At 54.1% G+C, this 15,751-nt stretch overlaps 1 protein-coding gene across 27 annotated transcripts in view; it reads left to right on the forward strand.

The window, feature by feature from the left end:
• PCBP3 (poly(rC) binding protein 3) overlaps nucleotides 1-15,751 on the forward strand; it is a 182,174-nt gene that overhangs the window by 153,959 nt on the left and 12,464 nt on the right. For 11 of the 27 annotated variants that reach the window (XM_081066096.1, XM_081066102.1, XM_081066099.1 and 8 more), the window contains exons 6-10: nucleotides 219-335; nucleotides 1,176-1,307; nucleotides 1,900-2,028; nucleotides 5,025-5,099; nucleotides 8,726-8,767. In XM_081066096.1, coding sequence (XP_080922222.1) covers nucleotides 219-335; nucleotides 1,176-1,307; nucleotides 1,900-2,028; nucleotides 5,025-5,099; nucleotides 8,726-8,767 — 495 coding nt within the window. Of the gene's footprint in view, nucleotides 1-218; nucleotides 336-1,175; nucleotides 1,308-1,899; nucleotides 2,029-5,024; nucleotides 5,169-8,725; nucleotides 8,768-15,751 lie in introns of all 27 variants that reach the window. The other 16 variants (XM_081066091.1, XM_081066094.1, XM_081066092.1 and 13 more) reach the window with 2 other exon arrangements.

Genomic DNA, 15,751 nt, shown 5'->3' on the forward strand with positions numbered 1-15,751 from the left:
AGGCTTCTCCCCGGGCCAGCTGCCCTGGACCCGCTGGGTCCTCTCGTTAAAATTTCCCCGTAGAGGGCAGTCTAGGAGAGGGTTTCCTGTTGAGTGCCGAGGTCTGCACATCACGTGCCCCGGGACACATCTGCATTGGTTGTGTCGGGAGGAGAGCCAGCCTGTCACTGCCCCGCGGCTCTAATCCAGTGTCTGGGCTGTGCTCAACTCCCATGTAGAGTGGTGCCAGGATCAACATCTCAGAGGGAAACTGTCCAGAGAGAATCGTGACCATCACAGGCCCAACCGACGCCATCTTCAAGGCCTTCGCCATGATCGCCTACAAGTTTGAGGAGGTGAGATCACCACCAGAGATGGGTGGGGGGCCAGGTCACAGCCCATTCCACCAGGAATGCCTCAATTCCTGTCAGCTCCTGTTTCCCAGGACTCTCCACACCCCTCAGGCCAGCGTTGGGCCCGCCCACCTCGCTGCCCACCCCCCCAGCAGCTGGCTTGACCCCGGGTGGACCAGCTTGGCTTAGGAGTGAACAGATAGAGCACAGACACATGACCAGGTCCCCTCCGCTGGCACACATGCATGCGTATGCGTTTGTGTGTCTGCTGCAATTTTCAGAATCACATCTGTGTTTTTATGTGTTTTTAATTTTTTTGAAATTGCCAGAAATGATTTAGAGATGCATTTAGAATTTTTATTCAGAGGGTGATCAAGCTAGGGAATTATTTTTTCTGTCAAGAGTCCCCCTGTCTGTCCAAACCCCCCGTGCCCTGCCACGCCTGTGGACAAAGGTGAGGCCCTGTGTGTGGGCGCCCTCTGACTGGTGCCCTGCCCCGTGCATGGCAGTGCCATGGCCGCTGTGACACGTGTGTCAGTCACTGCTGTCCGTCCAGCCGTCCCTTCCTTGTCCTGAACCTGACCTGGTCTTCCAGCCTCTATGACCCCACCTGGCCACTGTGTCCCTTCTCTGCACGCTCGGCCGTCTGCCGGGGTGCGTGTACCTCGCTCCAGGCCACGTGCGTTTCTACGCTTGTCCTCCTCCCGTGGGCGTGGCCCCTGCCCCCCACAATCCCCGAGGCCTCTCGGAGCTCATCACACGACTTTCTCCCGGAGCCCCTCGCTCGCTCTCTTGGTGTCCAGACGGGCGTTGTCGGCCAACACGTGCCCCCTCCTCCCCCAGGACATCATCAACTCCATGAGCAACAGCCCCGCCACCAGCAAGCCCCCCGTGACACTGAGGCTGGTGGTCCCTGCCAGCCAGTGTGGGTCCCTGATCGGCAAAGGCGGCTCCAAGATCAAGGAGATCAGGGAGGTAACAGGACCCCCCGCCCATTGGGGGGAAAGGAGGTGCACGCGGAGGTCATGTGGCTCGAGGGTGAGGGGGCCCTGTGCACAGGGGGTTGGGTCCCTGCCCCCCGTTTCCTGGGAGAACACGAGCCATCCCAGCTGGGATGGGGCTGGCATGAGGTGCACCCTCGACAGCCACAGGTGCACTCATTTCAAGGAAAACCTGAGCCCTTCCAGCCCAGGAGGGTGATTCCTTCTCGTTTAGGCCCATCGAGAATCCATCTTTCTTTATGACCTAACCTCCACAGAGCGCATAGAGTTTCACGTGTCAGAAAGAAGTGACTCCCTTTCTGTCTTCTCTCCTGCAAATGCCGATTGCCGGTTAAAACGCTCCCTGGGCAGCCCTGTTTGTCCTGTGCCAGCTCTGTGCTGGGCAGACCCGCCCACAGGGCCTCCCCAAGGAACAGGTGGAGGGGGTGCCATGGGGTGACGTCCGGGTGGGCTTTCCCCAGCACACTGCCTTCCAGCACGCCTGCAAGCGAATCCGGAAGCGCAGCTCCAGCCTTGCGGCCTCCTGGTCCCTCTCCTATGCCCCTCCCAACTTCTGCTTTCTCCAGTCCACAGGTGCCCAGGTCCAGGTGGCCGGGGACATGCTGCCCAATTCCACGGAGCGGGCGGTGACCATCTCTGGGACCCCCGATGCCATCATCCAGTGTGTCAAGCAGATCTGTGTGGTCATGCTGGAGGTATGGTCTCTGCATCCGTGCTCGTGGCCGGCCTGCCCTCCCTCCACACTGACGGTGGCTTCTCAGTGTTGGTGGCGGTGAAGGCTTGGGTGCCTCAGCGAGGTCAGGGCCGTGTGGGGGCCAGGCATCGGGAGCGTGGCCCAAGGCCACCTGACTGGGAGCCATGCTGGGTGTCTGGGTTCCGTGGGAGGGAAAGGGCTGCTGCCTGCCACCTGCGGGTCTGTCGTCGTCACTGGGGAGCCAGGAGAGAGAATGTATGGGGAGACACGCGTCCCTGCCTTCATTTCTGGAACTGGATGTGGTGAGGGGCCTTTAGTAAATGGTTGGGCCTTAAAAACAGTGCAAGTCTGTGCTGAAGATAGGTCTGCCCAGGAGACGAGCCTGCGTGGAGAGGGGTCTGCGTGGAGATGGGGAAGGGAGGTGGTAGGCGACAGTGCTGGGCGGTCGAAGGCATCAGAGCCCCCCCTCCAGGAACAAAGGGCAAGACTTAGGAAGACCACTCGGAAATGGCCAAATTGTAAAGACAGAAGGAAACAAATGGATTAAAAACCGACAGAGAAGCAGAGATGGTACAGCTAAGCAAGGCGAAGAAGCCTCCTTTGAAATTTTTGGGGATGAAAGGCCCGAGATTTAAATTTCAACCAGTGCCCCAAGTACAGCCAGACGCGTTGAAGCTAGTTACTGGTCAGTAGTTACTGGTCTCTTTAGCTCAGATGAAGTGCTGCTGCCTCAAATGAAAGGTTCCAACAGCTGTGCTGGGGGCCCGGCCGCCTGGCCCCTGAGCCCACGGCTCTGCGCGAGTGACCTCCACGCAGTGCGAATGGAAGCCTCGCTGGGCAGCTGTGGCTTTACCCTTCTTTTTCACTTGACTTGGTGTTAAAACCCATGTCCTTCTCTTTAAAGAAATTTATGTCGTCTTATTTTCCTGAAGTACGATATTTTGTGAAGTCAAAAGTAGTTTCTTAGATGTTATTCTGAAGTTGCCCCAACCACTGGTCATGGTGCCAGTCGGCACTGGCCCACGTTCCCCTCCGCCCCCATCTGCTGGGACCCCAAAGGGCTGCATGGCAGATGGTGATGGGCCTGGGACTCTTGAGTGCTCCTGGATGCGTGGCAGCAGTGGGCACCTCAGGGTGGCCGAGAGATCTGAACGGTTCCCGTGGCAGGCGACGCAGCCCCCACCCACATCCTCCCACGCCCTCCCGTGATGTCCTCAGAACTCTTCCCACGGGGCGTTGTCTGCACCACGTTGGTGGCCAGACGGCCCCCAGAAGCAGGTCTGACCATCGTGGGCTTTCAGGGGCTGGCGCCCCCGGGGCCATGACTGGGACAGTCTCCTTCCTGACGGCCGCAGGCTCATGTGGATGATGAATGTGGAAGTACACGAGGCATATATGAATAAGCGTTGGGCTGAGGTGACGCCATGTTCATTGCTGTCACGAAGATCTCGTGGTCAGGAGCAGCTTTCCTACGTGAGAACAAGGATTCAGCGCAGCTGGGAACAGTCTGGTCCACGTCGAAGTGGAGAGTGACTGGGCAAATAGAGCAGAGGCCCTGGGGACTTTCAGGGGTGGCCGTGGGATAGGCCTCACACCCTTGAAGTCACGGCCAGGAGGGCTGAACCTCGGTGTCGGCGAGCCGGGCGGCCCTGTGGAGAGCCAGGCCTGGCCACGGCCTGCCCGGGAGGAGCGCGGATGGTGCCTGTGCTTAGGCATCCTGGCCTCTGTCGGGAAGCCGGGAGTCACAAGCCAGAGGCGGCAGGACAGGCCGGCAGCGCTCGCGGTGCCGGGATGGCAGATGCTGCCATCAGTGGGGTCTGAGGGCACCATGGAGTGAGGTGACAGGCTGAGGAGCATGCTGCCCGGCTCAGGGACAGGGCGGCAGCCAGACTGAGTTCTCGGCATGACACAGTGCAAGTGGTCACTCGTTCGCTCTCAGATTGGTCACAAGTTTTACTCGGTGAGCCCTGAGTCGGGTCTGAGATCATAGTGAACCCTGGTTTGCACAGAGACGTTTCTAGAGGCGCTCAAACATAACCCCAGACGTCAGCCAGGATCAGATCATAGGCCTTCTCAGCAGCCTTTCTGCTTTACAGCAAGGTCACACAGCCCGGCCAGGGTCACACAGCACAGCCAGGGTCACAGAGACCAAGGTCAGATAGCACGGCCAAGGTTGCGTAGTCTGCTCAAGGTCTCACAGTGTGACCTGGGCTGCAGAGTTGAAGCTGCTGCCCACTGCTGTCCCCATCTGGCTCTGTGTGTCTGAAGTCCCGCCCGACTGGCTGGGGCGGGGGCTGGGCTTGAATGGGCCGTGGCCTCCATAAAACCCAGCAGGGACGGCTGCCCTGGCCCCAACCCACTGACTCGGGGACTCCCAACTCAGTCGTTGGGCCTGGCCTGTGGCCTCTGCAACCAGGGAAAACCACCCAGCATCCCACCCCCCAGAGGACAAGGAGAGCCTGACTCTGACCAAGGGGTCAGGCTGACTTTATCAGAACCTGGAATGGGACAGTATCATTCACCAAAAGATAAGAATTCACACTTCTGGACACAGAATATTGAAAGGAAATTATAGTAAACCTCACTGTGACTGGAATATCTCATTTGGACTCGAAGCCACCTCGGGCTGACGTGTGTATAGTGACAGTGCCACAGTCTGTCCGTCTGTGCAGCGTGTGGGGTCATGTGCTCCCCTCTCACCCGTCCTGGGCACCATCCTGCTGTGTGACCGACGCCCATGCGGGGCGATCTGAGGCAGTGGTTACAAGGAGGAGAGAGGTGGCCCCCAGAGGGAACGGGGGGCGGGGGTGCTGAGGCGTGGTTCTCAGCAGGTGGTCCTCCGCCCTGGGGTGTCCCCCCAGCACTGCTGGCCTGGGGGACTGGGGTGGGCGGGGGTGCAGTAGGGGGCGGGCTCAGGAAGAGGCTGCCCACCCCTCACTACTGTCGCGCTGTGAGGCTGTCTAACCTTCTCTCTCCCTCTCCTGTCCCTTTTCCTAGTCCCCACCGAAAGGTGCCACCATTCCCTACCGCCCAAAGCCCGCCTCCACCCCTGTCATTTTTGCAGGTGGTCAGGTAAGAGCAGACCCGCTCGCGGCCTCCACTGCCAACCTCAGCCTTTTACTGCAGCCCCCGCCGCTGCCCGTTAGTGCACTCAGGTTTTCTCCCTTCTCACGTGCACGTCTCCCGCCCCTTGCACACTGGATGCAGAGCTCTCTCCGCCCACTGCCGGGGGGAGGAGGGGAGCATGGGCTGCTCGTGAGAGAGGCCGGGCTGGGTGGTGTCAGACAGGGCCCAGGTGGATGCCCTGGGTCCCAGCAAGTGTTCCCCTTGACCTGGCATGGGAGGACCTCGTTCCCTGCTCACCCAGGGCTGCCTGGGCCACGCCTGCCCAAATCTAGTTCTCCAGGGTTTTTAATTCCCATTTAGGTAGCAGGGCCCGGAGTATCCCAGGTGCCTGTTCGGGCTCCTGATGGAAGCAACCAGGACTGGAAGAGCTAGGGTCCCATTTTCCAGAAGCACATGCTCCTAGCGTCCCTTGGGTGAGTCCCAACCAATAGACAGCCTTTCTGTTCACGGCAGGCCGGGACATCCACTCGCCACACCTGTCGTTTTGGCTGGAGCCGCTACCCTCCTTTCTCTCCTACCAGGAAGGGGCCTGAGAGGCCAGCGGCCACAGAGAAATTTAGTCTGAGGCCAGCAGTTCACTTAGTAGGGCCTAGAGAGAGCAGAGTGGAGAAGCTGTGCCCCATTTCCTCACAAGTGCCACCTCCTGCCATGAGGTACCTGCCCCAGAGCATCCCACAGGAGCTTGGCCCGCCCCACCACCCCAGCGTCATGGAGCCGGGCAGATGGACTCTGCACGCACCCAGCCAGTGGTGCCTGGAGGAGCTCTGCGTCCAGTCGGCAGTGATGTGTGTCTTGTTCAAGGGAGAGTTAAGACAGACTTGCCACAGGGGACCCAGGTCGGGAGAATGGCCACGGCGTTTCACTTTATCACTAAAAAGAAAGAAAAGGGGCAAATAACACATTTGTCCATGCTTTTCTATACTATGGAAAGGAATCTTACCTGATCTTCGCCTTAACTTACATGTTAGGTAAAGGATGGGGCACTGTGGTCCCACGTCTTCAGTAGCATTTGAGGGACGCAGTGGCTCTGTGTGGCCTGCATGTTCCCCCGGCTTCCCTGTCTGACGCTGCGGCCCCAGGGGTTCCACACTTGGGGCATCTCTCCCACCAGACTCACGCTAAAGTCTCCCGACAGCCTGACTTTTGTCTTCACATCCGTACAGTAGCCCCAGGACATGGACACGTCCCCATGTGACAGGTTGGAAAGCAAGGCTGAGGCCGGGACCAGAGGACCCGCGGCCATGCCCCACTCTGCCGACCTGGGGGGTGGGGAGGCCAAGTCAGAGTCCCAGCCGACGCTGCTGAGAGCTCCGCTTCCTCTCCCACAGTTGTGGTTAGCTGGCACACTTACCTGTGTGCTCTCCACCCTGAGAGGGGACAAATCCATGACACCGTGCAGTCAAGTGTGGGACTTTGTTCCAAAGGGAGGCACGTTAATATTACCACAGATGGGGGCCTGGAAGCTGCGTGGTCAGCGCCCGCCATCAGCTCCTACCCTGGAAAGCAGGGCAGTTGGCCCACCGCTCAGTCACCATCATCATGGGCACCTGTCCCGAGGCTGTCACCAGGCTGTCAGCATCTTCACCCAGTGCCTGTGCCCTTGGGACAGTCTGGTCCAGCCAATGGCTGGTCTCGGTCATCTGTGAGAGGGGTGAGTCACAGGAGAATCACCGCTCCTGCGGGGAGCCGGGCAGAGGGCACAGGGCACACTCAGGACGAGGGTGTGGATGGGACCTGGCGTGGCAGCAAGCCTTCCAGCAGCCCGCATGACACGCCTCAAAGCCTCCCTGCAGGGACATGTGGCCGGAGAGGCTCACCCTGACTTTCCTCGGTGACGATGCTGTCCCTGTAGGTGGTCTGCCTGTGCTGGCAGCACGTGCCCCTGGAGGTCCGGGCCCCGGGCACAGCTCAGCCGTGGGTGCGGGCCGCCTGCTTCTCAGGGGGCTCAGATGGTGCAGGTTTCCTCCTCACACACCGTCTGCCTGCCTGCCAGCCTGCCTGCCTGCCCAGAGGGACTGTCAGGCAGCTGAGGACCACAGCCACCCAGCGAGTGAGAGATGAGTCAGCAACCGGAAGTGTCGGGCCAAGAGCTCCAGGACGCACATGCTGTCCACTCAGAAATGCAGGCTGCACGTCCGACCTATCACGGACCTGTCTGGCTCGGGGTGGGGGGAGGGCAGCATGTATCCAGAGCCTATCACCTTTGATGACGCATTGGAGCATGGCCCAGTGGCAAGTCCCCAAATCTGAAGGCGAGGTCTGGATGCAGCCTCTGTGGGCCCTGTGGAACAGTGCCTTGTCACCAGGACACCTGTCACATCTGATAAGATTTCCTTTCCTTCCTTGTGAGATGCCAGTGGGCAGGCTTAACCCAGACTGGGACCCCTCCTCCCGTGGTCCCTGGCCAGTGGCTGGTTGTTTAGGATGAAAACAGCAGACTCAAGCCCTGTGGTTGGCAGGACTGTGGTAACCATGCTTGGTTTGAGGGCCATAGGAGTAATTCGTGGACTGGCCTGAAGTTTCCCTGTCAATGCACAGGGGCCCCCCGTGTGTGGGCTTGGGTGGGTGTCAGCTGTCCACTTAGGATGTGACTTAGGGGTACCCCACACGGCTGGGTGCTGGAAGCCATGCCCCTGCACACGTTGCAGGCCTGGGGCTGGGGTGCGCTTACCACGTCACCGAGGCTGATGGCAAGTCTTTGGTCTTGACTCTTCCTTGACTCCGTGTGGTTTGTTTGTTGGCCATAAGTTTCTGGAAGCATCTTAGCTGATGGGTTGTTGAAGCAGGTAGGGGTGGGCGAGGCCTCTGCCTGTCAAGTGGGGTTTAGATAGTGTGGGTGGGAGAGGCAGCAGGGCCCACACTTGCTGTGACTGGTCCCGGTCACTGTCCCGGAGGCCAGTGAAACTGTGAAGCCACAATGGGGCCTCGGCACCCAGCTCGCCCCCCTGGGAGCTGTGCTGTGAGCTGCCCCCAGTCAGAACAGCCAGCCTGGCGTCAGGCTGGGTGACGGACGGGTCGATCCTGTGACTGATTTGGGTGCATTTCTTATTTAATTGTCTTTTGCAAAATTGGTTTGGGGGTCACCTTTTAAAGGTTTCTCTTTTGTTTGGTTTTCTTGGAGTAAATATTTTCTAAAAGTGTTTACTCTCTTGGTTGATTAAATTTTCAAAAGGTTAATACTTAGTGATTCTGTAACGGGGGTCAGAACATTCATAGGTAGTTTCTTTTAAGAAACTAGGGGAGTGGGAGTCGGAAGCATTGGGGGTGAGTCATTTCCCTCCCTCCCCGCTGACTTGGCCAGTCCCAGCTTCCTGCAGCCCTGGGAGGAAGTGGGGTGCAGCTCCCCAGCTCATCAGTCTGGTGGTAGCTCTGGCCAGCCCAGTGAGGGGTGCTGGCGAGGCTGGTGTCCTGGGAGGACTCCTTTCCTGCACAGCTGGGCAGTGGGGCTGCACTGTGGGAGGGGACAGCTGTAACCAGAGGGCCCGGGCCTGCTCACATCAGAGCCCCATCCAGGAGGGAGGCTTGCTGAGAGGAGGGCCCCCTTCGTGAGCTGACAGTCTCTCTCTCTCTAGGCCTACACGATCCAGGGACAGTACGCCATCCCGCACCCAGATGTGAGTTTTCACTTTGTCCCCTTCCCTCTTGTCACCTTTTACTATCTGCATGCTGCTGTGAACTGCTAAAATATTAATATTATGCAATAATATTAATACCGTCCTCTCAATGTTTCTGACCTCTGTCGTATCCATATGACCTTGAATAACCTTTAATCTCTTAGCACTAATTCTACTCACATGGAGGACTTGGCCTGATGTCAAATTGTTCCGACTGTTGCAGCAGTGGGGCTTTCCTCCACACACGGGGCCTTGGGCTGTGACCGCGGGACGGCCCTGTCCCCGGCGCCTGCCCACCTCATGGGCAGGAATCGCACAGAGCCTTCCATGCACCTGAGTGAGGAGAGTGCTGACAAGCAGGTCTAAGGGATCAGAAAGGGCCTTTGCATGACCGTGAGGCTCACTCTCCTCTTTCAGAGCCCAAGTAAAAACACGGTTCACACGTCTGTGAAAGCCAAGGGGACAAGCCTTGGTTTTCATTCTAGAGTTAGTGTGACAGCCATGAGGCATCCAGGGGACTGCTGGGACCTCTCCTGTGCTGCGTGAGAACAGAACGGCGGTTCGGTGGACGGGGATGTCCCAGAGCACTGCGGGGCCTGGGGTCCAGGGGACAACGTGCGACTCTCGGGGCCGAGGTAGATACAGGGCAGCGACATGAACACAGGGCTCTCTCCTTGGGGCTCAGGGCCACGAGTGCAGAGGCTGTGCTGGTTGGTCATGGGAAAATGGGGGGCAGGAGGAGAGGAGGGGAGGAAGCAGGAAGAGAAGAGGCCAGTGGGCGTGGTGCTGCTTTGCACAGCTGGGGCGAACCTGCAACTATGTCAGGAAGCCTCGTGCTTCTCTAACCCAGCTTTGCCTCCTCTGCTGAGAAAGCGTCTCCCAGCTGAGAGCCGAGACACCATTCCCTCAGGGAGGTGCCACCAGGCCTGGGTGCTTGGGTATCTTCTGCAGATTGTGTGCTTTGAAGTGGGCCGCTGAAGGGAGGGTTGTCTGAGTAGGATCCAAAGGCAGGACAAGAAGGCCCCGAGGTTACTTCATGCTAAACTGTGTGTGTCAGAAATGCGGACGTCAGCCCACTCGCACTGTAGAACAGAAATACTGATGGTTTTTCTCTTTTTGAAAAAAATCCTCATTAAGCAACACACATGGAAATCGGATGATAGAGGACGTGGTGAAGAGGAGCCCCTCCTCCCATCATGCCCTGGGCACACACCTGCCTGTCTTCACTGGGAAGCCGTCCTCTTGCCCAGAACACGTCGTTAGGGCTCCACGTGTTAAGTAGAAGCTGACGGGGGAGGGGGAGCACAGCTGGCCTGTGCCAGGCAGTTGGTGGGTGGCGCCCAGTTCTGTCCCCAGCTCACTGCAGTCCCCCCCACCCACCCAAGCCCACTGCTACAGCTGCCCACGGTCACTTCGGCCTCCCTCTGGCGGACAATGTGACACCGGCCCTGCTGGTAATTGCCCCCATACCCCATTCTGTTATTGGGGATGCTCGTCACCCTTCTATGAATTTATTTTAATCATATCTCTGGGAGGTGGGGGTGAACCCATTCTGCCTTCTCAAAAGAGCCACAGCAGCTCTGGGAAAATGCTGGTGTCTCGTACTCCCAGGTTGATGGCGTTGTCTGTGAAAATGAGAGCAGTGGGACTAAGACCCCAAGAGCGGGTGGGGTGGCCCCATAGCTCTGGCACATTTGGGAGCCCACACGGGTAATGCCTGGACCACATCCTCTTATAGCCCACGGGACTGAGGCACATGTTAGCACCTGGGGGAGGGCTGCCCGTCCCCACATGCAGGAACACTGGGCAGGGTGAACGCAGGTGGGGCTGGGGTGGCGGCACCGCGCTGGGCAGCTTCCATGGCTCCTAACGGGATGTCCAGAGTGGTGGGGACGGGAGATCAGCCTGGGGCCAACAGTCCGTGTTTCTGGGGTGACACAGCCTTCACTCTCTCCGGGACAGGGTGGCCTGTGCCTTCAGAAACGCGTGTATGCAGAAGCGGGTTCACAAGCCTGGTTCTTTGACCTTTTCGAAGCTGGAGAACTCGGCAGCTGCCTGGCCCTTAAGCATCAGTGAGTTGCCCCAGAGCAGCTGTAGGTCCATGGCCAGACCCACAGGCCCACCAGTGAGGAAGGGTTGAGGTCTCCGGGCGCCTCTGAGCTGGCACTGTCCCCAGCTGGCACTGTCACACACGTGCACGTGTGTGAGGATGTCGAATTCAGATTGGCTTGGAGGATAGATTTTGAATATCAGTCGGTTGTTTTACTCTTTCCATGTGATTCTCTCAGTTTGTCTTAAGAGTGGGTACTTTAGCAGGCTCTTTTCCAGATAGCTTAAACTAACATAACTTTCCATAAGTGCCTCGCTCGTTGCGCTTGGTAGAGATCTGAAGTACGTGGCTGTTTACTGTGAAGTGCTTTCTATGCGGATGGTCTGCTCTCTGGGCCACCATGGGGGAGGGGCAGCTGTCATGACCTGGCTGGCCAGCGGGAGCTCTCAGAAGTGCTGCTCCTGCAGGCACAACGAGTTGAAGGTGCTTAGATAACCCGTTCAAAATAAAAATAAAGTGACCTTTTGGGGACAGAGCTGATGATGGCCAGGAAGGCAATTTTTATCTGAGCCTCGAATTCAGTAGTAAGTTTTAAAGCTTCATTCCTGGGAACGCAAATAAAATAACTACAGGAAGCACTAGTTTATACTGTACATAGTGTAGCCACAGTTCTGACACGTGGTATGCAGCCACACTCGTCTTTCAGCAAACCAGACCTTACCTGAATCAGACCCAGACTATGAGAAAATACACTTCTTAGATCTGAGTGTTTCTTTATTAGAACTAAATTACACATATGTTTCTGTGCCCAACTTTAAAGAATGCTTTCGTTTGTCCTTAAGAATCATTGCCCAGGCCCACCAGTTTCCCTGCAGGTTCTAGCATGCCACCTGCATTGTTTTATCGGCTCCTCTGGAAGCTTACCGCTCTGCCCATTCCAGAGAGGCGTGGGGACTACTAACCGCTAGAGTGCTGGGGCGGCTGTCTGTCCGCTTCCATGGGTCCTCCCCAAGGGGTCAGGCAGAGTCTCAGACAAGAGAAAGGGGGGCCTGTGGTCGTGGGGGCAGAGGCGGACAGCTGCCAAGCCTGGACACAGTGCAGGAACCACCCAGTCTCTCTCTCACTGACATTTCTGCCACTAGTTAGGGTAGTGTGTAGGGTTTCCAGGTGGGAATTCGTGCCCATTCTCAGGAATTTTTTTCGCTTTTCCATTCCCGAATCCCGAGAAAAGTTGGTCAGGAAATCAGGAAAATCAGCTCCTTGAACCTAGGTGGGTGGCAGTGTCAGCTGTCACTTTGTGGAAACGATTCATCGTGGAGAACAGAAAACAGTTTATATCTTGGGATTCAGGAAAAGGAAAGCGAAAAAAAATTCTGAGAATGGGCGGGAATTCCCACCTGGAAACTCTAGTAGTGTGATTACACCAGTAAGTACTTGTTTTCTTCTGGAAGAAATTAGCCCACGTCAAGCATCCCCTCGTGTGTGATCTTTATTTCCAGTTTGCAGTTTCCACGTCACTTCCACTTAATACCCCCTGAAATAGAGGTGGTGCTGATGTGTGAAGTGACAGCAGCAGGATTTGTTGAGGTGACAAAGGACTGGCCATCCTTGCTTCCCTACCTGAGCCCTGCACTAGCGTGTGAGGTCGCTGCCGGCACCATCGTCCAGTTGTCACACCAGGAAGTGCCTTACATTAGCATGTGAGGTCGCTGCCAGCACCATCGTCTGCTTGTCACGCCAGGCATTAGAAACGTCAAGAGGTCCCTTGCCCAGAACTGAGGAGCCAGTGAATAAGGGAGCAGGCTCACTCCCCACGCCATTGCATTTGGTAGAGGGAGTTTAGAAACTAGCAGTCAGATGGGCGCCAGTGTCTGCCAGGAATCTCCTGTGGAGAGTCTGCAGTGGGAACTGCAGAAACGTGAGTCACAACAGAAGTGGAGAAGTCTGAGAATGTCATACGGTGACATCCTTGTGGGGCTGCTGGGCTGTGCAGCGCTTTGTGAACAGGAGGGGAGCCTCTTCCTTCATGTTTGTGGGACTTGGCGCAGAGGCTGCTCATCACGTTTCACAGGGACCGCATGGAAAAACAAGCCAGCACTGTGCTCCATATCCACCAACTGATGGCCACACATCTGGCTCCATTCTTTCCAGATTGAGTAGCTCTGAGTGAGAGAGGTGCCCCTGGCCCCATCTGCTGCCAGATCAGGGCTGCTGCAGTCATTGCCCTAAAACATGAGGTCCGGGTCAGTTGTCACCTTGGCTCAGTTAACTCTTCCTTTCTCTGTCCCCTTTCCCTGGGATTAGACAAATAGATCAGCACCCTCCTGCGGAGCCAGCCGTTCAGTGGTGGGGCTTCGGGTAGGCCGTTCCTCCCAGCCAACCCCTTTACAGTCAGAATTGGCATTTTCACAAGACGTGGGTGACCTGTTTGCACATGGGAGTCTGAGAAGCTGATGACAAGGACTGTGAAGGAAGAACACATTCCAGCTGGAGCCCCAGGAAGAGATTACAGAATGGAATGAGGAAGATTCTAAGAGATAACTACCAATAATTTTTCAAAGTTAATAAAAGAAACTGATCCTCACATTCAGAAATCCCCAAAAATTCCAAACAAGATAAATAAAAAGTCCACCTTAGAGAATTCAAAGCAAAATCACACAACACCAAAGACCAAAAGTAAATGTTCAAAGTAGTTAGAGATCAAAAGAATATTACAAAGAACAAGAGTGAGCGAATGAGTTGACTTGTCACCGGCAGCAGTGGGAGCCAGAAGATGGCATAATAAAAGTAAGTAATTGTCAACCTCAGATTCCACCTGAAAAGGGACCCTCCAAAGGCCTAAATATATTCAGACAAACAGCTGTGACAAACAGGCTTCTCACGGGTGCCCTTCTGGAGAAGGTAAATGATCCCAGAAGAAAGGCTAGAAAGGCAAGAAGGAATGGGAGCAAAGACAATTACCATTTCTTTCATTAACACAAGCACAAACTGTAAAGAAAATATTGATTTCGACTACCCTAAAATACAAGCATTTGGGTAAATGAAAACAAACTTTGTCCACAAAATCAGTGCCAAGGCTGTCTAATTTGTTGGATTAACATACCAGAACTAAATGGACAAAAATAGCCTATGTAATATTAAGATGGGCTGAGGGGAATTCAAACATTCTGTAGGTCATTGTATCATCACAAAACAGATAAAGATGTTGAATTTAGGCTTTAAATGTACATGTTAAAATTTCAAAGTGACTAATAGAAAAAAGTTCATTTATACGAGGCATGATCATAAAATATGGTGAATGTTTAAATAAAAAAATTTATTAGAGTAAAAGACACATTGCCATTAATGCTCCTCAGAAAACTCCCCCTCGCTTCAAACACACATTCTTGCCAGTGTCCTTGCCACTTTCTGAAGCAGTTCTGGAAGTCCTCTTTTGTGAGTATCTTTAGTTGCGCTGTCGTGACGGCCTCCATGTCCTGAATCGATTCAAAACGTTTACCTTTTATGGTCATTTTGACTTTGGGGAAGAGCCAGAAGTTGCATGGTGTCAGATCTGGTGAATAAGGTGGATGAGGACACATTGTAATGTTTTTATTTGACAGAAATAGCCGTACCAGAAGCAATGTGTGTGTGACACATTGCCTTTCTGTTGTGATCACAAAATACAGTGAATGCTGCTGCCAAGTGTCATTGAACTGAAAGGCAAGGATCTTCAATACAGGAAGCGGTGGGTTGAATCTTAGTAACAGTGTGACAAGTTTTAACTTGTTCAGTGCAGTCAGTTGGGTATGAGTTACCGTTGAGAGAAGGTGTATAGTAAAGTGTGCCATAAATCATCCTCCATAATGACAACACTCCGTGTCACACTTCACTTCTGGTACAGCAATTTCTGTCAAATAAGCACATTACGGTGTGTCCTCATCCACCTTATTCACCGAATCTGGCACCATGCGACTTCTGGCTCTTCCCTGAAGTCAAAATGATTCAGGACACTGAGGCAGCCACAGCAGCACAACTAAAGACACTCACGAAAGAAGACTTCCAGAACTGCTTCAGAAAGCGGCAAGAACGATGGGATAAGTATGTTCAAAGCGAGGGGGGAGGTATTCTGAGGGGGATTAATGACAATTATCTTCCACTGTAATAATTTTTTTTAAAACTTGAACATTCACCATATTGTTTGATCACACCTTGTATAAATCCTATAGAGGTACAGAGGGGAAGGTGAGTGAAGGGGGGAATTATTAACCATTACAAAAAAAAGGAAGGGAAAAGAAAACAAGAAAATCAGGACAATTTGAAGTGAAAAATAAAACGGCAGACATTAATCTGCATCTTGGGTAATTGTGATCAAAGTAGAAGAGCTTTTCCAGTTTAAAAAAAAACAAACATTTTTGTTTTATGTTTTGTTTTTTGTTTTGTTTTCAAGAGACACACCTAAAGAATAACCACCCAAATAAATTGAAAGAATAGAAAAAGCTATTCTAGGAAAATTCTAACCAAAAGAAACCCAATTTACAAATATTAATATCAGTGGGGGGAAAAACAAGACTGTAAGGCAAATTTTTTATTTCATCATTACACACTGATAAAAGGTTTAGTTCCCTAGAAGATACAACAATTAAAAATTTATATGCACCTAAAACATAGCTTCAAACATATATAAGAAAAACATTGACAAACCATAGAGAGAATTTGATAGTCATCATAGTGGCACCTTAACATACTACCTCTCTTTCAATAAAAGTCAAGTAGACAAGAATGAAGGAGATATTAACAGTACAATCAGTGAGACTGATGAGATTGACATATGTGGAACTCTACACCCAACACAGCTGTAGAATTCATGAAGACATTTACACAACTTGATCACAAGACTCTGTCTCAGAAAACTGGAATCGTATAGGCTGTACTTTTACCACAAAGCAGTTAAG

This window comes from Rhinolophus hipposideros (genome assembly GCF_964194185.1).
Source record: "Rhinolophus hipposideros genome assembly, chromosome: 2".
Lineage (NCBI taxonomy): Eukaryota > Metazoa > Chordata > Mammalia > Chiroptera > Rhinolophidae > Rhinolophus > Rhinolophus hipposideros.